At 37.0% G+C, this 24,872-nt stretch overlaps 1 protein-coding gene across 12 annotated transcripts in view; it reads right to left on the bottom strand.

The window, feature by feature from the left end:
- Positions 1-24,872, bottom strand: part of TENM2 (teneurin transmembrane protein 2) — a 616,658-nt gene that overhangs the window by 421,347 nt on the left and 170,439 nt on the right. For 11 of the 12 annotated variants that reach the window (XM_021410395.1, XM_021410388.1, XM_021410399.1 and 8 more), the window contains one exon: positions 13,887-14,162. In XM_021410395.1, the coding sequence (XP_021266070.1) occupies positions 13,887-14,162 (276 nt within the window). Of the gene's footprint in view, positions 1-13,886; positions 14,163-24,872 lie in introns of those variants that run through there. The other variant, XM_021410400.1, reaches the window with a different exon arrangement.

The raw sequence follows: 24,872 nt of genomic DNA on the forward strand, positions 1-24,872 counted from the left end.
GTGGGCCGGCCCCACTCACCCATGCAGCCCCAACTTCTCCTTGGTGCCATGCACACTGATTTGTTACGTGAAGCTTACAACGAGGCACTCTAACTGGTTTTAAAAGTGCATTTTTGTAGAATCATAGAGTGGTTTGGGTAGGGAGGGACATCCAGGATCATCTAGTTCCAACCCCCTGCCACGGGCAGGGCTGCAGAAAGACAAGGCACAGCACAAGGCCGGGAGAGCACTCAGAGCCTCATGGGATGGGCCAAGAGGCCGCTGCTGTCAGCAGGGATCCTTAATGTGGCTGTAAGGGACAGGAACACGACAGGCTCACTGCACGCTGCCCTGGGTTTGGATCACACACATAAGATGAATGCAGGGTACATGCTGCATGTTATGGTTTCAAGTCAGAGTACGTCTGGGTGACAGATCATAATTCTTAGGTAACAAAATTACTTGGAGATGATTTCTGTTCCAAATATTTGATTTACAGTACTCATTAATTACAGCAGCTGAAATGAACTTACTTAACAGTAGGGTTCTTTCATAGAAATTCTTGGACAAAATTACCAGAATTCACATACCAAACTTTGTTGATATTGTAAAAAAAAAAGTCTGTAAATAAAATTGCCCATCATTTTAATTTCTCAGACTTCAGAATCTCTTCATGAGAAAAATGACGTATTTTGAGATCATCACAACACAGAACTTATTTCATCAGTTTGGTAACCATTTCCTAGACTGATGAGCAGGGTCTCTGTTGTGTACAAAAAAGGGCATGGACTACAAAGCTAGTAAACTGAGCACGGCTGCTAGAACTGTGCATGCTTATTCATGGTTCCATACCTACATCCATTGTATGTTTATAGGATTGCCATAAATTCACAACTCGTGTGCAGGCAACTCAGAATTTTTCTTCATGATTGATAATTTATAATAAAAGAAACTACTCTCCAGTCCACTGTTTCTCAGAATTTCTCCTCAAAAACCACTGGCATTATTTAATTTGAACTTGAAGAATCAATATTTTTTTCTAATCATTGCAAAAATCCTCTGAATATTAAGATTTAATAAACTTCATTAAGACATATTGTACTTAAATAAGCATCATAACAGCTCAGAGTTGTGACATGTACCTTGCTTCCCATAAATAAATAAAAGAATCTACAAAAATTAGATATACTGTAATGAAGACTACGAATTTAATGAGAGAATATCTTATTTTTTAAGGCTTATCTATGAACCTCATATTTAAAGCTGCAACTCAGACTCTCCTCTGCTGCTAGCTTTTGCTGCAGCTGATCTTTAGAACATCTTTAGAACTTTCACTGTATTTACAGTTCAGGGCAATAATTATGAACTAACCAAATGATAAATCAATTCAGAAGTGCATATTAGGCATGAATACTTCATGCGAGTGCTCACATAGAAAATATGAAACAAATTATCACAATATTAGGTGTTTTGGTCCAGCATCTGTCTTTGGATACATTTCTCACTGCTATCAAAGTCAGCTGGGTTTCTTACTAAACAGCAAATTTTTATCATAATTACTGAATCAAGTCTGTTGACTGTAATTACTGTTAGAAACATGCGACTTATGTCCATACCGTCATATGCCAGTTAATTACTTCCATTTTAAAGAATCATAGTTTCATGTATTTTCTTTTTAAAGGAAATTACAAGAAAGTGTAATTTTATTCACCCTGCTTGGCATACAGTTTATACTGCATAGAATGTCCTGAGTGACACCAAAAGCTAATGCTGGTCTTCTGAACAGTCGCTGCGTTACTACTGATGTTTTCAGACAGAGCATTCCAGCATATATGCCAATAAAACATCTTATAAAATAAGGTACATGTGATACATACCAATAGTTGTTCTTCTCACACTCACCCTGACATGGTTCAGAGTTCTCAGAAATGCACACGCCACGGAACTTGTCTCTTGGTTTATGACAAGCTTATGAAAGCAGAGCATGTCTTTAGGACTCTGTCTATACTAATTTCAAAGTCACAGCCTTCTTTCTCTTCTCTCCCCTCATGCACGTTTGTACATCTTTATAATACCTTCCAAATAATTTATCACATAGTAAAGATTTTAAAAAATCATTATCCTTTTGATCTAAAAATCCTTATATTTCATCTTTAATACGTTCTTTTGAGAGGATCTTTCCGGAGAAATTGCCATGTGTGTTCTGCCCCTCTGAGACACAACAGCAGAGCTCAAGTCAGACTCTAGGAGCTCCAAACCACATTGAAATGGTTTGAAAAGTTTTTGTTTGTTAAAAGCCTGTTTCTTTCATGCAAAGGAAAATGAGAATATCACTGCAATACATGGGTCACAGGAAGACTAACATGCAGGAAATACATAAACCCAGTTTTTGAAAGTGTAACAAAATTTATCATAGATAATTTTAAGCATTTCTAACATGCAGTTGTTTCACGAACCAAAATTAAATGAGAAGGGACAAAAGTACGGAAAAGAAACATTAATTTCTCAAGATCATTTTTATATGATGATCATTATTTCTATAAGATGGTAAATTCCTCCATTTGTTAGGGCCACGCAAAGAATTCATCGCAAGTAGGAAGAAAACAGCCAGAACTTTGCACATTCATACTGTAATATTCTGCTTCACAAACAGTGTTCTTTAGCCATCACATGTCAAACAGAACTAGAAAATTATCTGGAAACACACTGAAGTCTTATGCTCAAGGCACCATACTACAATCCAAAAAAATCAGGAAGAGTATATGTTCTTTAAGGCAAACACTAACAAATGGCATACAGTTTTCAACAAGACAGAAAATAATGGAAGAATAAAACGGTGAAAAACACTAGTAGAAAAAAAGAAATATTGAAAAGTTTAATATAAATTGTTGTTGACCTAAATCATAGAAGGTGTAGAGCTATCTGATCTACCTCCTTTGCACTTCACCGTTTACAATTATTTTCTTTGACGATGCTGACTGTGAGGCTTTCAAAATTATGTTCCAATTCTCCCCAGAACTCCAGCCTTCCAGTTCAAGTGCCATAGCGCTGATTGCTCCCTTATGCTTCCTCACAATCTTTAGCCAAACAACTGGACTGAGGATACAATAGAAAAATTGCTCATTAACGTCCGACTGCCGTGGCTATAGGTAAGTCTTTTAACGTTTACCATATGTCTCTCACTTATGCTTTTCTCTTAAAGAAAAAAAAAAAAAAAAAAGCCATACAGCATACTGTGATCATACCAGACTGTCTTCATCTGTAAAATATAATGTACCAATTCACATAACCCAAAAATCTGAAAACACAAAAATTCTGCTTTATATTAATAGAAATTGAAAAGATTAGCTAGTGTATTCTCAGCTAAGAGAGCACATGCTGTGCTCCGTTATGAAGACAACGTCCTTACTTTGGGGGTACGGACACTAAATCCACAAACAGTGAGATCATAGGTGAGAGGACAATGATTCCAAATTGAGTAAGATAGGCAGAGAACAGGATTCATGCATCACCTCCCAAAATTCAGGATTAAACTGAACATGGCTACCAATCTTTAGATATTTCCAGGGAAGTCAAACTACAGGTCAAGATATAAAGCATCTCCAAGAATAAAAACTGGTTAAGTATCATAATAGAAGTGGTCTTGAAGTACGCAGCAATTATCCAGTAAATTAGAGCTGGCAAATTATCTAGATGATCAAGACTCAAGGAGACCTTGAGCAGCTACCCAGGGATATATTGACAGGACTGGGAAGATAAGGTTTATTATTTCATTATTCAATATTGGAAAATGTAGACAACTCCAAAAAGGAAGGAAATGAACTGAATTATTTATGTATGTTGTTAACTTTAGAAGTAACTCTGAATTGCATAAAAATGAGAAAGAGTATAGAACTCCAAATACTTGCTCACAAACACATAACACAGATACAAGTTTTCAATTCCTAGTGATTTTGCTTCATTCACTGACATTAACCACTCAAGACCAACAGCTTGAAAGGTTTGCAATTTTAAAGGAGTTTAATAAAGCAAACGTCAGTGCTTATAGACAGATGAAAACCATCACAACATATTCTATTACTGTAGCATGTCTTTGTAAACTAGCATACTCACATGGACAGTAAAGCACTTTTGGTGGCAGATTACTGCTTCCTTGCCCAGGCTGCTTGTTTTGTCAGTTCTAAACCTAAGCATTTTGATGATTTCTCTTAGCCTCACTTGACTCCTTTTTCCTTTGCACCTACTCTCCCGCTATTTGCTCTCATCTTTTCACATTGCAGAACAAAGATACAATCTTAGCCTTAACTTAATCCTTCCTACCCCAGCCTTCCTTTTATGTAGTGAACAGAGAACTTTCGAATACAATTGATGGAGATGTGGCATTTTACTTTGCAAAAAAAAAAAAAAAAAGACAGAAAATAGTTCTAACAGAGAAACACCACTCTGTTGCACAATTACATCTGTATCTGTCTTCCCCCTATTTATACCGCATGATAGAGCTCGCAGCTATTAACATTTTGTGGGAGAGAAAAAGTGACATAATACTCCTTAAAAATAATTCCCTTATTTTGAAATGAAATGGGAAAAAATGAGTAATAATTAGTCTTACTGCAAGTTTATCAACTAGAAATGTTGTACAGAAAACTGATAAAATCCATTTATTATCTATCATCACTCGAGTTATAAAAAATAAATAAATTCCCCTGGGACTCTTAATTATTCATTATTACAGCTCAGCATCTGAGAAAACAGAAGCTAGATTTTCACTCTTGAGCACTAATTTGATGTTGAGAAAAGTCCCTTAACCATTTGTGTGAAAAAATCCAACTGCTACCTTTCAATATTTCTGAACGACAGTCAGGACTCTAAGCAAACAAATAATGCTCACATATCATGCCTTGCCTACAGGCATGTTAGTGTAATTGAATGATATTATGCTGTCTTACAAGATGGTGTCTCAGTTTCAATAGGGCAAACATGGTAAGCAAGAATCAGTTTCCATAGGCACCTTGAACTTTCCAGCAATACAGTTTCATCAACTGAACACTCTTTCTCTCTGTATCAGCAAAGGAAAGCCTTAGAATGACTTGAACAGTTGGCCAGCTCTGAGATATTCATAACACTCTCAAAAATAAAAAAAAACAACAATCCATAACATCAAAACATCCTTCATATACTCCATGAAAGAACTACAGTTCTTAGAGTCCAGCTTGCGTAAACCTCCACCACTTCTCCACAGATGGATAATCATTTTTGGATTATCTCACAGACCCAGACGTCAGTGGACAGTACATACAAGTCTAAGCCTCTTGCACAATTTTAATATAAGGAAAGAGACTTTGAACTGGATGCCTTCAGGAGCTAGCATACTATCTATCAGAAACTTATCTTCTGGTAACTATACTGCTTTCTGCAATTTCATTCCCCTCATGTCAAATTGCTCTCTTCTGACATCAGTGTTGTTCTGCTGTGTAGTACCAACTGTCTAGAAATTAGCAGAGATTTTCTTGGTAAGAAAGGAGTAACAGAGTTTGTATGGAACTGCAATATAAGTTGTGTTACTTAAATGTATTTATGAAACTGAAATGCAAGTGGACAACCAGGGAATGTGTCCTCTTTTAGGGTTCGGTTCCAACTAATGCTAGATTTCCTAAAAGCAACACCTGAAGAACTGACTCTACACACAGATCTGCTGCCATTAGTGTAAATTATTCTCCATAAGGCCACTTTTTCTTGCCACAGCTTTACACAAAAACTGTTTTTTTAACACAAGATTGTGGAAGATCACAGCAATGGCACCCTCTGGTGACAAACATAACACATTATAATGAGATGAACCATTCAGCTTGGAAAAAACATTTAAAGCTACCTCTTCTTGTAAACCTACAACATGGAAAGCATTCCCATGACAAATTGCAAGAAGTAGGTGAGTATTTTTAAGAACAATTATAACTATCGTACAATAGCAGCCAATTTTACTGAAAAGGTAAATTCTTCAAATTAGTTGAATTTCTCTGTTATCGTTATATCTTCCTTGTATTCTAGTAAGATGTCCTTTAACCAAAGACTAACTTGACCAACCATACATACATCAAAAAACTTTAATTTTTTATCATAACTGGTATTTCATGTACACATATGGTTCAGATTTCAGCATGTTATTGTTAGTGCTACCAGCAGCTTTTGCTATGTTGAAGAACACAGATGAGAGGTCTGTAAACCAAAGACTTAACAAGGAAGTGTATGCGAAGAGGACAAACAGCTGCTCATAACATATCTTTCACTTGATTCAAGAGGCAGAACTTCAGCCTTTCTGAAATGTCATCAATCATCCACACCGTTTTTTAAAGAGAGAACACGAGTGTCACCAATTTCAAATGGTACAGAAGGACTTAAATGTACAAAAGTATTTTCCTTTTCCACATCAAGGAAGTAGGCTGTCATACAACATGTAAAAGCCTAAGTTCTTTTAAGAAAGTTATCTTTAACCCATGTAAGATATAGTGAAATTGAAAATGAAGAAAACAGTTCATTTCTAGATTGCTTATACCATACGTTACAGAAGAAGTCCAATTCTGTCAGGACTTCCAACATAAAGCTGAGTCACAAATACTAGATAAAGATAGTTAAAACTCATTAATTAGATTTCCTTTCCTCTGATTTAAGGAATGGACCTTAAGACACAACTACATTATTTACTTAAGAATTACAGTTGCTTTATTAAAAGAGAGAAATAATATGAAATCTCTCTTGAAACTCACTGATTACGGAGATAGTTTACAACAAGCTCTAATTATTCTAATGTATGCATATATTAAAACTTCAGAACTTAAAGAGTTAAGGTACACTTTCCTATCTGTTTTCTAACTGAATATCATTTATTTCTGAATAGATCGTTACATTTAAGCGTAACAGTAACAATCACATCTAATATATTCTCTTAGACAAGTTGCCAGAGTACTTGAAATGAACACTGCAAAGAGTGTAAACACAAAATATTTCAAATTAAATATTTAGTAACAGCATTAATACTTAAACAGCTCTTATACGTGTGTAGTTAGACATGTACAGCAAACAGGCATTCGCTCTACAGGCACAGAGAATCCATTGGTCAGACTCAAGCAAAGCTGCCTAAACAACAGGTTGACTAGAAAAAGCAGTGTGTACCTTCACCTAATTATGTGCTTATTAGTGAAATATGCAAGCCTTTGTAATTAGGAAGATTATAAACAGTGGGACGTGCTACGTGAACAAAAGTATCAGTATCTAGCTTGATAAATTCAGAGGAAGCTTTCGGTAAAATTTCATAGCTTTTTGAAAGAGAAGACTTAAAACAAATTTGATGCATACATTCCTGTGTTGTGTGCTTCAGTTTACATGGGAATGTAAAATATACATATCTTTATGCTGCACTCTGATAAATTTTGTTTTAACAATGTGTACAACCAAACCTTCCTGTAACAGTTTTATCTCTCATCAGCCACTCACAATGAATTCATTACCAAGCTGGATTAATGTTATCAGATACACATTTCTGTTAAGGAAAAGTATAACAAGGCATTATTCTAATTCAGTTATACTTTTGAACAAAGGCATTGCTGCTTGCTTACTTAAGTGACCTGTATCATCTAAGTTCGCTTTACTAAAACTAATAATTGACAAACTGAATGATGTGCTGTAATGAAATTCTTTAATACAGTTTCATCATTTCTATTTAGTAGATGGAAGGGCTCATGATTAAAATATTAATTGAAAAATCACAAGGTTATGTTGAGATAGCTTTTTTTGAAAAACCTGTCTGTGTTGTAACCTCCAGTGATAATGCAGACAAAGTTGCACGCAAAAGCATTTGTCTCATGCTCAGGAAAGCAGATTACAGCTGGCCTCCACAACTAATTTATTTAACACAACTTATTTAATCCTTTAGGCCAGGTAGGTACCACTGCAGCCACATTTGCACTTTCTAGAATATCACCAACACTGTGATCTGAGTAGTATTCAGTTCTTTGGATGCACCTGTATGTTTAGCATAACTTTCACTGCATCATCCTGTGGTCTACACTAGAGTGGTATTGAGCTATATTAAAATTGTAACAAACGTTTAAGGTTTAAATACTGTCATTTCATGTTCCTGTCTCGCACAAGACTTTAAAGTTTACCAGTGCTACATAGCCATTTTTTGTCCTTAGCTCCACCACTTAGCCTCCTCCTGCACTAACTGCACAAACCACTCACCTGGACAAAATCATAGTTGATGTGTAGTTAGGTCTTTAAAAGTTCTTCCTGCTAGTCAGTTCCTCTATTAGGAAACTACTTCCGATCAGAAGTGCCCTCAGCTTTTGAGAGCACATCAAAATTGGATCCACTTAAGCAACTGAGCTTTGACACTGTGCTTAATGAGTTTTTAAATTTGTCATTTACAAAGTACTTTATGTGCCTTCCTGGAGAAGTGTATCCATGCACAAGCTAAACTATCCATGAGCTCTTTCTTAAGAAACCTAGCTGATGTATGAAGCACACATTTCCATTTTCTGAGTCTATGACATTTCCTTTAAAACCCTTGGACCACCTGGACACTTTTGCAACTGTGAGAAGATCACACAATTGTGGTGGCTATGCCTCTCTTCTCTGCTCTGCCTGTTGCTTCCAAGCTAATGGGGTTGGTCTGGGAGGTAAATGTGCACAACATTCCCAGGGAGTACCAATGGCAGAAATTAACCCTCTCCCATGCAATGTGCAGTAAGCCCACAGCTTCCCTGCTTCACGCACACACAAACTACCCAAAATGAAAGGAGGATATTATCATTTTTCCTAACTCGACCTGAGACTTCGCAGATCTGATCCTACTGAATTCTCACTGTTTCACCAACTATTTTTTTTTTAAAGCAATTCCCCATAGCCCAAAGCAAATATTTTTTAAATGGAAATATTTAGGAAGCCAGATCAACTCCACCTTATTAAACACAAACAGAATACTGTTGTCAGGAAGATTAAAACCTTCTACTTTCAGATCTGTCTTATCACACTCAGAGGTGATCTTGCAGAAGACAAAATCAAAATCTTCTGAAGAGTAGAATCACAGTTTCACCACAAGCTTTTCTGCAAATTATGAAGTGTGAAATAGCACACTGAATAAAAATTAAAATAAGGAAATATTGAGAACACCATGTCAAAATTTAAACAGTGAAAATAAGAAAATAAACTCTTCAGCTGTCATCTGATGGTCTGATGCCCCCGTACATTGCTTTGATGTAGCAGTATCTTTTCTTTCGTAAGTCTAAGTCTGTTGTTCTACAACAAACTGGAAAAAGCCTTGATTACTCTCCTCATAAAAGTAAAGCATCCATAAAATATGAGGTTTGAATTTTGTTTTTGATTTTTAAGATCTACTTTACATACACATTAAAGAAGTTACTATATGAAATCAACACCGAAAAACTCATACTATGAAAAAAAAAGGAAAGCACGATTTCCCTTTTCTCTCCATAAGATATAATCAGAAATTTAACACAAATACAGCTTCTCATTTTTTACCTTTCAATATCCCCTAGTTCATTCTACTTAATACATATTTTAATTATAGATATGTTTTTAATAAATGATGCGTACATGTGGTATTTTCTGGTATTCAAATCAAAGGTTTGAAAGTACTACAATTAAAAACAACATCAACAACAAACATCAAAGGGATGTGCTTGCTGAATCTGACAATCATTTCTCTGAGAAGCGTCCTGCAACACATTCCCATAGCACCTGAATCCTCACACCTGGTGCTGGAGACCAGCTGCCTCCAACAGCTACAGAAGGTCTCCAGGAAAGGGAGACGAAATGAGGAGAGGGAAAGAGTATGGCACTACTGGATTCAACAGCGGGACTCTCCAGGTTCATTCAGATAACGTAGCTCTGTTTTGATCCTCACCACGTATAGCTGGGCTATCAACATAGAACTACTTCTGTAGATTTAGAATTATTTCCTTTATATAGGCTTTATCTATAAAGAACTACCAAAATCACAGTGTTTTATAGTGGATTTCAAACATAAACACAGATTATCACAGGTACCACACAGTAGGACCTTGAAATATTTCCCTTGTTTTGTAGAAGTCTGAGATTGCATTTTTTATTCCTATACGTTCATGATTTACTGCTCAACTCAAAGTCACTACTAGTAAGATAAAAGCATTCCTTGATCATCTTTCTTCAGTCTGACTAAAAATTAATAAAACGGTTTAATTCCTGAAAGAAGGAATTAAACCATTCTTCTCCAAGATATGGTTTAAATTCAAGTCAAATGAAGTCCATGTGGATTCTCTTCGGGTCTATTAGTTCAGTGCTCAAATATTACTGAGATGTGCTCCCAGATTTCATGTTATGTTTCTATTCTCATTTCTTCTACTTGGGATTATGCTTTCTAACTTCTGTTACCAGTTTATTTAGTTTTTCTCTCTCATCTAACCTAATGTCTATTGTGTTCAATTGTCTCTGTAACATTGCACAACTGGTCATTTAATGAGTCAGACTGCAGATCTGTCCCAAGTGCACACTGTACCCAACTTCCCCTTAATTGTGATAGTTATGTTTCCTTGCATTCCTAAATTGAAAGTTACTTGATTTTGCTATGGCTTACATTTTTTAGAAGAACTCAACTTGGGGGAAAAAAAAAAAAAAAAAAGAAGTGGCAGCCCTGGTAGAATACATGCTTCTAAGTCATTAGCTAAACATAATCAAAACCTGAGCTTTACTCTGGAAATAGGAGTATTATAGGTTTAGGGTAGACCATGTGATAAAGGATGACAAATGCTGCTATTGAAAAGTCTTCCATTATGTTTCGGAATAAACAGTTATGGGATTTAATGAACAAAAATAATCATTCAGGAGCCCTCTGGTATAGCCTCCACACACTCTATCTGTGGGTGTCCTGAAATAGTTCTCTCTACAACGCTGACACATGACATCAGAGGAGAGCTATATTTCTAATTGACTGTTTACATTTGGATGTATCACGAAAAAACCAGGGATTTACTTAAATCTCACTGCTCAACAGATCATGTTGCATAATAATTTGGTGACAGATTTGCTTTTAAATATTTACGTTGCTATGTCTAAAGAAGAGATAACCAGATAGAGACAGCACTAAAAGTTGAAAATATGTTAAGAATTTAGAGCCTAATGAGACATAAAAAAAATACAAGCGTTCCTTTTCAAACTGGATCTTCTATTTTGTTAGGAAGAATATTAGTGTACCAAGTAAAAGTGACTTTAAATGAGTTTACATTATTTCAATTTACCTATAAGCATTTTGAACATGTTGATATTTCAAGGTTCACAAAATCCTAAACTATGATGAAATTATATCACACCAAATCTAGAAGTGCAGAAAATGGTCAAAAGCTTTGTGAAAGGATTTGAACCAGTACTACATCAAAAGGTTAGAGCAACTGTCAGAAATTAAGCCTCCTCTGGGCTACTTAGAGATGTACAAAATATGAGAATATATATATAGTATTGCAAGAAAAGTGAAAAGGTTTTTTTTGTTGTTCTTGTCTTTGTTAGTTTTTGTTTTTCTCCCCCAAGTGTAATCATATAAATTGCTCCTTCTGGACTTTACTGTTTCGTAACAATAGTAATGAACCAAGGGGAAAAAAAAACTTCAAGAACACTTTAAATAAATTCAGTGAAGTCTATGCATCATGAGTTCCCCTAATATTTCTACGCATAAATGGATAAAATCTTGTACCAAGAAAGGTATTGTTTTATGCCAGTACCTTGCAAATCTGAAACAATATCAGAAAGCGAATTTCTCTTGAAATACAGATTCTTGTTACTTCCTCTTCAAGATGAATACCTAGCAAGTTATCGATCTGCTTCTGAAGGACACAGTTTTTATTATGTAGGAAACCACTGCTGGGCACAAGTGTGAGAAATTAATGATGGTTTTGTAAGTGCCCACACTGCGGTGCTGAACCAGTGGGGCAACTGTCAATCTATATGATAATACATCCCAAAACTTCATAAAGTCAGTGATGTGAAAAAGCATTGATTTTTGAGCTAACCAGAATTTGTGAGAGAGTGAGACTAAAAAGTTTACTGAAGTCAACACCTCTGTGTATATGGATAGTTGCGTGATCTTTTTTTAAACAACCAAACATAAACACTTATCATAAGAGCCTTGCCAAGTAAAAATGATTTCCTCTAGTTTGCTTCCTGCGTGCTCTTTTATCACCTCCTTTTTTCTTTTACTTGTTTATTTTGCTTATTCTTTTCACTGTTAGGAAAATCATCTGTTCAAAATGGATTCAGTGCACTGTACTCCCAATTACACAATAATTATAATTCACTTTCTATAAGGAGGAAAACAAAATGGAAGCAAACAGACTTCTTCTTTCATCAACGTCTTCAACACTATACAATTAGGCCTCGAGATTAAATTTTCTAGGACAAAAGGTGTGGCAAAGCGCTTCCTTCAGCAATGAAGAAAAGCTGCCAGTCACCTATGTGAAGTGAATTCCAACTGTTCCACTGTGCCACTATTTGAAGTAATGCACAGTGATCTTATCAAAACTATAAGGAAGTAAATGGAAGTTGTCTATTTTTTTTGTGAGCAGTACGATTTAAAAAAAAAATAATTAGTTAACCAGCCAACGATTCTTTCTTAAAAAAAATGGTTTCCTTGTGCTGGCAAAGACATTTTTCCTCTTTGGTTTCGATGAAGAAATATATTCTGCTATGCCTATAGAGAAAAGATGTTACTTGAAGATTCAATTTACATCAGGAAAAAATGCACGCTCTTGCAGAAGAAAAATCAATTGCGCTTTTCTGAACTTTTTTCAATCAATATAGAAAGTGTAATTCAGTTTTACCTTGTTTGCTTTAACAAGGAGTTGATTACGCTTCCAGTACCCATCACACCCCTGCTTTGCTGAAACTGAGACAGCTGCCACTGAATGTGGGGAGGAGCCTCATCTGCTAAGTAACATCACGCAACAAATCAAATTTTGTGATAAGTAATATGTGTAGCTGAGACCTGGTAATGTTAGCTGCTATTGGCTGCCTGAGTAACTGCTCCAAGGTCAACATTAAGGAGGTTCCTCTTTACACCTTTGCAAAACGGCAAATGTCAAGCCCTTTATTTAATATTTTAACTAAGCTGAGTTTGCATCTTCATTACCCTATGGCATGGAGGACAAATGGCAGTAAATCCATTCTTACCATTTTTCGTCTTTAAAAAGATGAGGGCACAGAAGATTTGTCTGATACATTTTTAGCAGGCACATATGAAAATCAACAATCTGTGCTGTATACGTTTGAAAGGACAGCTGGCTTGATGGAGCTTCATTAACGACCGGTTAGGTCTTTTGTCACCAATGATTCGTGCACTGTGTAAATTCTCATTTCTAGGAACTTAATAACCTACTCTTTGCCTCAGTATGATGCATTCGTTTGCTCTCGGCAGTCCCTCGTACTTACCAATAAGCAAAGACAAAAGTTAAAAATACAGAATTCTGAAACTCATGGTGAACTGTTGACAAGTACATAGCACCACTGTTACAGCTACTAGCATACTGTAGATTATTAATATTATTTCAAGCTCTGCACAGAAATCACACAATAAACTATTTTTTAAAACTTCTCATTTCTCATCATTAAGTTAATATACTCTGAATATAAATTTCTGTGAAGGATTATGGCCTGGAAAGTAAATTATAAGATAAACTATATATCATATTATATAATATGCATGTTATCGCTTCCTGATATTGATGTTAAAAAAAAGTATTCAAGCAGCTTTAATCAAACAGAGAAAGAAAAGTGAAAAATTAATCTTTAGAAGAACACTCAAGTGGTTTTTAAGTATGATTAAACTCTTACACATTTGCATCTAGAATATACTGAAAAAAAAGCCCTACCGTTTTCCTCATCTGACTTGTTCTCATTGTCGGAGTCGGTGAGCGTCAGAGCTGAGTTTTCACGACTTGACAGGCCGGAACTTCGCCTGGATTTGATCCCCCTTCCCCACAGCCTGATCGCATGCTCTGGAGACATCCCTCCCTCCGTGTCTGAGTCAGCATCAGAGCCAGTGCTCAAGGAATAGCCTTGATGGAGTATTCCTATGTCCGAGCAGTAGCCGCTTCGATGGGGAGAGGGCTCACAGATTCCCAGTTCTGCGAGGGTGAAGTTTGTTCCTAGAAAGTCAGTTAAAGAACCGTAAATAATTTAAAATCTAGGGGACCTAAGTTTTAAAATAACAGAAAATTTTATTTTTCTTAACTATGCTGTGTGCAAAGATTTGTAACTAATTACACATAGGGATCTATCAACATCACACATATTGAATATAATTGAAACGGATGAAATACACAAAACAGGGATAGATCTTAGGTTACTTATGACTACTCCTTTGGCTCCAAATAATTTATGACTGACATATGTGATTGATGTAAAACTACTGACAAGTGATAACAACGAGACTTGCTCTAGGTTACATATCTAACTTTTGCATTTGTAGAATCAGAGCCTTAGCTTTGAAGCTGAACATCCGATCACTTGGAAAGAAGCTGTTTCTCATACGCATGAACATTCATAAAGACAGGACTCCTTTTATTCCAATTTTAGTATTGCTTTAAGTTTCATAGAAAATAAACACTCATTTGGGAAAACAGTTTACAGAGCAGAGAATCACTTGAAAAAATGCAAACCCATCAGTGATCAAATAGGAAACCCCGTGACCAGTTTTGCACTTTCATATCTGGAGATACTGGTAGGTTAAAATCCGCTGCAGAAATCAAAATACATAGATCTCAAAATCATTGTAATTGTTTTCTATCTTTATTCACCATATTCAATAAGACAGCAAGCAAGGACACTAAAATCAAGAGGTCACTAGGCTTAAAGGCAAAACTTTCAAGATCAGTATCAAAACGTGACATTTTGCAGTTGGTAACGATGCAGTGGACAAAGCCATACACATTTTTAAGGCACATAGAGTCCCCGGGGTTCTCAGAAAGTATAGGCTTGCTAGTTGATTTCTGCTTATGTATTTGTCTCCTACAGGAATGAACAGAACTGTTACGAACTGAATGTGGAATTATTCACGGTCTCTAAGGCTTTCTAGGCTTTTGAAAAGCAAAGCGATTTCGGCTTCATTACAATGGGCTAAAAATGAAGAATTAAGGCAGACTGGGCTCACTGGCAGCATAGCTGCCAACAGCGTAATTCACGGTGAAACTAAATCTCTTGTCTGTGTTTCTATAATGGTAGCTGTATTTTGTCCAAAAGCAGTTTATATCTTCTCCTCTTCCCCTACATGTTTACCAGAATGATGCTTTATATTGGAAATTCATGCACTAAATAAAAAGAAAATGACCCCAAATACAAAACATCCAGAAAAAGGCTGCACATGTAAAGTCCATGTGAACATTAGACACGTATCATGAAACTGAAGCTTTTGAAGATTTCTTGTCTCCACATGGCATAAATGTCCACAAATACACACCAGTTATGAATATATTAGTTTAATTAAGCTATTTTACATACATGCTAAAACAATTCCAATGATATTCTGTAGAATTTAACAGTCATTACAAGCCCAGATTGTTTCACTCTGATTAGCACGCTTTATCAACACGAGAAGTCTAATTACACCATTCGATGCAGTAAGTAATTTTCAGAGGAATTCTTACTTCATTTGTCTGAGGAAAACGGTAAAGGTACTGAAAGTGGAAAGCAAACACAGTAGTCACAGAGCCCATTCATCCATTTGAGTTGTGTCATCTGGGAATCTGGCAGCTTCAAGAAGCATGGAGAAAAAGCCTTGAAACTGACCAGCTTTTAAAAATTGGAGAACTGGAGCAGATCAACTCAGGAACATGAATGGAAACGATCACTAAGCCTCTGGAATAGAGGATCTTCCAGATATTTTTCACATATACAAATACGTATAGATCTTACATATATACACATATTAAGGCATTTTCAGATATATATATTTTGTATCTAAACATATATATAAATGCATCTGTAATATATACTTCCTGATAGCTCATTGCTCTTCATTTTACCTGAAAATCAGAGGAAAAAGCTGCAGAAACGGTTATGTTGTCTAGCCCTTAGCTTCACCTGGATTCTGTCCTCCTACATCTCTCATTTCTCTAATGGGAAACTGTCTCTAATAACACATGATCCACTTTCACTTAGATAATATTCTCCTACCTGCTCAGCCACAATGGCACATTAAGGGACTCACGGCATTAGTAGACCACTACTGTAAACTCAGAGGATAAATACGGCTCTAGATGCACCAATATCATTTATTCAGAATTTCAAAGCAAAGAATCCTACTCTTACTTGGAAATAAAGTACCTCCTCTCACACAAGAAGAAAAGATCTAACTCAATACACGCCCAGTGGCGCTGGCAGAACACTCTGTATGGGATCCTGATGACAGAAAGATCACCAGGAAAAGTGGCTGCCTTCCCCATCCCTACAGCCCCTGTGTGCTGGTGCGTGCTCAGACCCAGCCCGGCCTGGGGTGTAACACATACTGCTAGCAGCCAAGGAAGATGGGTGGTTTCTTAGTGTTATATGCTTTGCCTTTGGGGCTTGCCAGAAACACTCATGGGTTGAGAATTACAGCATTTCACTGGAACTTCACTTGCAAATGTCGACGGTTTACGGGCGTTAGGCCCGATTCCGTGACAAAGGGGACGGGGGACCCAAGGGCCCACGTCCCGGGAAAAGGGGAAAGGGGAAAAGGGTAGGGAGATGGCCCTGAGAGCAAAGAACAGCGGCAACAATCTGAGGAGAAACAAACTAATTTACTAAATAAAATATCGGAATGCAAAACAACACACTATAATACAATATAATTACAATTTAAGCTGATAAATTCAATACAGAGAGAGAGAATGTCCCAAAATCAAGGTAGGCCTTACTCTACTACCGACAATAAGACGGCTGGAGAGCGAGGTGCTGCCAAGATGAGAGACGGCGGAAAAAGGGACGAGGTCTCGTGATCTGCAAGTTTTTATACTGCGAGCTTTTATCTTTTCCCTCCGGCTGGAAATGGTAACAGAGGAGCAAAGTACCGTGGGGACTGTAGTAGTCCTTCTCTTCTGAGAACTAGGTATGTCCACTACATGATGTTATGATGTGGAATACCAATAACCGAAAATCACAAAACCATGACAGCAAAGTAGGACTGAAATGGAGAGTCAGGATACATTCTTGCACATCCAAAACATATGGCTGTTTTCTTTCAGATTTTTGTAGCATCTACTACATTGCTGGTGGCACTAAGTGAAAAGAGATAAATAGCATCCGATCCTTATCAGGGGAAATGAAAGGAATCTTTCCCTTGAAGGAAACACCACACAAAAAAAAGCCTCAATGTTTTTTGCTTTTTCATATGTAATGGAGCTTATTAGTCTCCATCATTAGTCCCCTCATCCCCACCTGCAGAAATCACCAGACCACTTTGGTTAAAGAAAGGCAGTTAACACCATCTGCTCCCTTAAGGTGTATGTAACTTCTCATGCAAAAATAGATCAGGAGCAGACTGGTTTAGAAATGTAATATAATGTTATATACTCGATCATCGTGCCTATAATCTGCATGCTGTGAGTCGTCTCTCAGTAGAGCAGAAAAGCTTTGTTTTTCTTCTCATTTGCATATGCCTAGTGTATCTTTCAATCTCTTCTCCTTTTACAGCAAGTTACTACATAAGTTAATTAGTGTACAAATATTCACTAAAAGTGTGATTAATTCAATGATGTGCAATTCTACTTATCCCTGCTAAGACTAGAAAGCATTACCATAGAAGTAAAGGTTATTCTCACCTAACCTCTAGGCAGAGGTCTCACTTGGTTAATTACAAATTATAGGAATTGCCCTTCTGAAGATTAATCTAATCCAGCTGTGATCACTATACAATGCCTCCGGGGAAGATACCCAAAACCAGTAATGCAGAGATATGGCAAATTCGCCTTCACCACTAGATCAGTGGTTCAAAACTTTGCTAAGTCTAAAATCAAAAGAATAAATATTACTGACATGACATTCTTTGCGACTATAATCAATTTACAAGAAGCTGGGATTTTTTTTTCTTTTATATTCATTTAAGACATTCCATCTTCTGTCAATTTTTCTGCTATGCTAATAGCTATAATGATTTTTGCTGGCATGACTACCACAGTTTAAATCCAATCTGTGGCATACAAAGAGGTCATTCTTTTTAAGAAACTGTGCTGTACACTTCTTAATCTTTCTCAGTTCTACACACATTCATTCATTCGTTATAATGACAGAGAGGACAGATGATTACACTCATTTTTTAATTTGCTTATTCTATATATTTTTAACATTAACCCTTTTACTGTTCTTCCTTATCGGATACACAACCGCTGTCTTTTTAATCCTTCTTTGTTCTTCAACTTTTTGGGGGTTAAAATATCCTTAAATCAGAAGCACTTTTTCTGTGCAACATGCAGGAATTTTAACCACAGAACCACAACTAATGGCCCCTGTGGTAAATGTCATATTTGCATGAACCGTGCCTGAAAAATTCTCCCTGTTAACATTTTTTAACAACTTTTAAAATTCAACAGAAACAGCATGATTTTCTTAAAAGTGAAACCATTTCTGGTGGCCTTAGTCCCCTCCACAGCAAACAGAAATTTGCACAGACATTACAAATATAGTTTCTATTTGAAATACATTTTCTAGCTTCTCTCCTCAATGGCAGCAAAATCCTTTAATTGTCTTTTTTATAATCCTCTTTCTGCCTTGCTTCTTTCTGGCTCGGAGATCCCCAGGCCTAATAGCAGGATACAGACAGTTCTCTTTTCAACGATAACTCCGTTGACAGTTACTAATACTGTAGCTACATCTACAGTTAAAACAAATGTTCAGGTTTATAAAACCAGGCATCTAATGAAATTTTGCTCTGAATCACAATATTATATAATCTCCACTACATTTTCAGTAAAATTTACTCTTCCTTTGGTGACGATGGAGTTACTCTCCTGTCTTTTATCCTTCCTCATTCATTCTTTATGCACCACATAGGGAATACAATATTATTAATTACTTCATACACATTTTCTGCAGGTGTGCTGAGTGTAGCCTCTGAGAACATCTTAAACGCTGCATAATTTATCATCACCTCCTTGTGAGGTGAGCTTTTCTCATTGCCCTCTAATAGCTTTTAAACGACAGAAAGGAAGACTCAGAGCAACCTCTTCCCAGAGCACACACAAATTTTGGCAGAACACACCATATAGAAATTGTCTACAACGCAGCCCAGGTTAAAATGCAATTCTTCGGGTTAATATCTGACATTCCCAGGCTTTCACTCACAGTAAACTTTCCAACTTTTCTAAGCTCTGAGGAACAGTAAAGAAGAGCTTCATTTACCACAAAGACATGGGTTGCTCCTACAGATCTCCCGTTCTGAAGGAGACAGGACAAACGCTGGCAATTGCACAAGGATCCGTGCTTTAGGTCTCAGAGGCATGGAGGGCAGCCACGGGGACAGCACTGTGCAGAGCGGAGCACAGAGAGCAGAAGCTCTTTGGCACCGAGCATCAGCTTCACAGTCAAACTCCATAACACTTCTTGAATCCAGCAGCTACAGCGAAGATGTGCAGACAGATAACAGCAACAGCTTTTCCAACCTGAGAACATCTGATCCAAAGGCTGGAGATGCTTTCATTTCACCAACAAAATGGTCATGTGGAGTTTGGACTGCAGATTAAGCAATGGATTTTCTCTAATATCCTTCTCAGAACTGTTCAGATATTCCTCAGCTGCTCTCCAAGAAAATCAACTCCAAGTAGATAGAGCTCATGAAAAACTTCAGCCTAAGTAGTTCAATCTATTCAAGTTATGAGATCTTATTACGAGAAATGGTACATAAACTCAGCTATACACAACAAATTAACATGCATGTAAGTTCCCCCTTTCTCAAAGCAACATCAGTCTCCTCCATTAATCTGCTTATCTCTAATGAAATGTATCATCTATCATTTAGTAGGCAACGACTGTTCTGTGATCAAAATCAAATTAAAACCCACAGGGCTTCGTGTGCTAAACACACACAATACCTGTATTTGCATAAGTATCTCCCACTGCAGTGATTGCTTCCCAGGCAACCTCCAGCAGAAGGGGAGAAAATCTGCTCTTTTTAGGGCTATTTAGTGTCTAGAGAGACCACAAGTATGACCAGAAATCTGACCCACTCTAATCCGATTTTCTGCATTTTTTGTAAAAGTGACAAGAAAACATGAGAAATGTTCAATATTTAACACCACAACAATATGCCTTCTTACTTTGTGAACAAGACTTGAAATGCTTCTCAGATCTGATAATAGACACTTGAACATTCTGAAATTAGTTGTGCCACATTACTCATGTCAAAATACATCCACAAAAGCATGAAGTTAACGATTGGGCTGTTGTACTACAGAAACTAACTTCCACATCTTAAAAAAGACTGAAAACAACACACAAGAACTATGATTGGAGGACAACTCGCACCAACTTTGTTCTTTTCATCTGTGAAATGAAGACAACAAAAATGCACTATCGAACTATTATTAACAACCGTAAAAATGATTCAACTTGTCTCTGGAATAATAAATAGTGCTTTTGTTAAAAAAAAAAAAATAAAAAATAAACAAACAAAAAAAACCAAAACCTGCACCCATTCAGAGCTGCATACCATGACACACCTCAACAAGAACATAGCTGTAAGCTACTAAAAGTCAGGTTCTGCTATTTTGTCCTGAACACGTAGCAGAGGAAGAACAGAACATGAAGCTTCATGGCAAGTAATGACATTCTCAAAGCTTCCAATAAAAATCTCTAATCTCAGCAGCTCTAGTCCAAACACCATCAAAATAACACTGGTTTTGGAGAGGGCATGTGTTGGGATTTCTTTTGATGGAATTTAATGAACAGAAGTCAGAGAGTGTGCTTTCTGTTCCAAGTCAAAATTACTCAGTCTATGGAATAGTTTTGTTACATTTCCTTCTTTTTGGAGATTGCAAATTTCTAAATAAAATTCAAAACAGAAGCATAAAAATCGCAAAGAATATTGTGCATTTGTGTTCATATAAAGTCATAGGCACTGCATGAGAAGACAGAAATAATTATTTTCAAATGCTGCTTTCAAATTAAACAACAAGTCCATCAGCATCTGCTACCTGTTACACAGGCATAGCATCTTCTGATTAAGGGATATGAACTATGACTCTATGGAAAATGCCAACTTCAAAGAGGACTTTTTTGAAAACAATGTACAGAGAATGAAGTGTAATCCCAATGGAGAGCAGCTAGCATTCAGTATCTGTGTTGGTTATCCATACTTGTGATGCAGTTAGGCTCATACGGCACAAAGACGTACAGAGATTAAACCATGGTACCCACAGAACCCAAAATCTCAGTTTCCACCTCTAAAGATGGCATCAGGCATTTGCATTCCAGCGTAGCTCACAAAGACTTCTGTAAAAGTCTTCTGTAGTAAAAGCAATTGGCGTTATGTCAGAAATTGACAGTGAGTTCTCCTTGGTATTCTGAAAAAAACCCTATTTTTATATAAATACTATTTATGTTATACGTTATATAACTACGCAGATATGAGTACTTTTGGATAAAATCACTGTGCTTCTGGCTTGAAATGTTCATCGATACATGAATGTGAGTTTAATTATTAAGAAGACCTCTAAGAAACTCTGCGGGAAACTACCAGTGGATAAATTAGCGGGTGATAATTTGCTAAATTCGTGCTAAGCCGTACCTTATTTTTATACTGTTAATTCAAGATTTAAAAAGCAGCAAAAAATAAACCACTCTTCCTGGCTAGATAAATAAACTGTGCTCTCAAGAAACGGTAGAAGTCACAGGTAATAAGCTTTCATGCCTTCATAACTGTTTAATTGGGAGCTCTGGAAAAACCTGAATCAGCCGTTATCACAGACAAGACCTTAATTGTTTTCTTTTATACCTTGCTTCACAGGTTAGAAATACAGATACTCTACATTCTATGAAGGTCCCCAGGCACACATAAAGATTTCTTAGTGCTAGCAGCTGTCAGCTGTTTAGTCATAAGGAGCTTCTTCACTGTAAACATCTTGTCACCCAGAAATAATGGCTAAATAAATTGTATCCTGTACAGTAGAATAAAAGAAGCTTAAACTATTATTTGACTCAGAACTTTGGGGTTTACATTCTGAATCAAGTTGCTTCTAACAGGTTTCAGAAATGGCAGAGACACCAGCCTTTAACTCTGCATTTCTCGTCTTACTAGAAGGAAACATCACCACAAATGAATTTGAGCACTGAAAAAGAAATTCATCTACAATGGAAAGAAGAGCTTATTAGAAATCTCAAACCCTTATAAATGCAACAAAATTAAAATTTGAACACTATACTATTGACAAAAAAAACCATGTATTATAAAGAGATATGAAGGAAAACAGATTACGTGCTTTGAGACAGCATACCTACTGTGAAACAAACGTAACTGTGTTTTCTTTTATTCACCACTTGCATTCATTTTATGAAGAGATCTGGAAACGTCTTTATTTATTTGACTGAATTATAAATAGCTTTCAGCTTTTCATTTTTAATCCTTGCAAAATAATTAGTTATTTTCACACCCAGTCAGTTGTGGTATTATAAATGGAACAGTTGGCACCAATTCCGATTATTACTGGTCCTGAACTTTGCTACAGATGAAATACACACCCTTAATATAGCATTTCTTCCATCTACCAATGACTATAATTTATAGACAGAATGTACAGTTGTGAATGCAGAAGCTGAGCGCATCCTGGCCTTTCTGGCACGTACAGGAGTTTCACTGGCAACAGTCAATAGTCTGCCACAGTGCTGGAGGTGACAACACAGCAGATCCACCAGTTCCACTGCTGGAATTTATTGGTCTCACCAGGCTTTCTGCAGAACTATGCAAGGAAGAAATACGACCGCCTTCCATGCACCTCTTTTCCTTTCCTACAGTGGTGTTTTCCACACGCACAAACCGTGCTTCTCATTCTCTTTGCACTATTCGCTGTGATCAAAGTGCAGTTTCACCACTGGGGCTTGCTGTACTCGGGTGGCTGTGCTGGCAGTCGCATGCTGCGCCCAGAAGTCTCCTTTTACCTGGGAAACACAGCTCTACTTGGTTACTGCAACTTGTTTCTCTATTTTTTTCATCTCAATTTCCACCTGTCCTAGTGTTTTTGAATTTTAGTTCCTGGTGGTTTTTTTGTTTGTTTGTTTTTTGTGTTTTTTTTTAATTTTTATTTAGATCACCTTTTCCCTTCTCCGCTAAAGAAAATAGAGGATTTATGTTATGTGCCAATAAACAGCTTACAGCTCATGTTTTTTCCTAACTTCTGTTTGAAACAATGTTTCTGTCTTCACTCAACTCCATTTTAACAGGGCTACTCCCTGCTCTTCTGCTGTCCTATCCCCTCCATCTCAGTCTCAGATTTGAAGGCCTGCTGGCTTGGACTTTACCTTGGTTAATGACAGAACACAGACTGAAAAATGAAAAACAGTAAAAGTTGAGCTCCAGTTATCACTTGAGCACTGAGTTCAGCTGATACGCTGTGTCACCTTCTGAAGAGGCAATGTCAACATAACCCAACTACAAGTATAACTTGGTCGAATCTCTTACATCTGGGAAACAAAAAGCAAGTCTCAGCAGAGGACTCTGTCTCACTGAAATACTGACTCCTCACGATGATAGCTTTAGAATCACCTATACTTCACCACCACACCACTTACCAAAGCTAATAGTAAAGCCAATGAGGGAAACGATCTATTTAACAGTCTTTCAATCACGGCATCTTGAATAGCATGTTCCCTACGTGACACATCTTTACTCCATGGTCTGCTTTACTGAAAGAAGATATTACAGAAAAAAGCTGAAAGAATGCATGCACATTTTTATACCATAAGTCCAGCTCACCCTGAAAGTAATGCCTCCTATTTATTTCCTTGGAAACTACAACAGGTATGGAGAACACAGTAACACAGTTTGATAGAGCAAATTCTCAGCTACAAAAGACTATACTTCACCAGAGTGACCACCATTAGCTATGTATTTTCACCAGCAATGAACAAGAACCTGCATGCCATGCTTGTAAAAATCTGCAGCAGCACAGGTGACCCACTGTCAATACTGCTGATACGCAGCACCCACCACTTCACTGCGCTCATATCCACTGCTGGGTCTACATCAGTGTTCAACAAGAGTTGATGAATGTCAGTGGGTGCCATTTTTACTGCATGGAGGAATTCAATCCCACACCTTTGCTCCATACGCACTTCCATGTCAGACGCCTTTGCATCAGACTGCCCTTCTGCTGCCATCTGTCACATGGCAACAACATGTAAGTGACAGCAAAGCAAAGGCCAAAGCAGCTCAGCAGAACCCTCCTTGATGGGTTTCAGGATGCACAGGAGCATCACGACATCACACGAAGGACTGTGCCCTTCCTCACCAGTTTGGCCAGCAGTCCTGTAGGCATTATCTCCCCGTTACCTCGCTCACAGCAGCGCATGCCAGTAATCACCTTTATCATTTCACATTATTAAGTTTCTGATAAATTCCCTTTTAATAACAACTTATGCTGATCTCTCTCTGCTTTTGGCAGAGTTAACAAACAGATACCAACCTTGCTTCCTCTCTTACACTGGAACAACAGTTTCCTATTTGGAACTGAAAGGTCACCAGAGGGGAGGCATTTGTCACAGGCTGTTGCCTAATTAGCACAAGAGCCCAAATGTCCTGATACAGCACACATCAAACAACAGTAATTGCATCTGAGGTAGATAAAACAAGATGCTGCATTTGTGTTCCTTCTCTATTTTTTTTATTTATTCTT

Source organism: Numida meleagris, chromosome 12, assembly GCF_002078875.1.
Source record: "Numida meleagris isolate 19003 breed g44 Domestic line chromosome 12, NumMel1.0, whole genome shotgun sequence".
NCBI lineage: Eukaryota > Metazoa > Chordata > Aves > Galliformes > Numididae > Numida > Numida meleagris.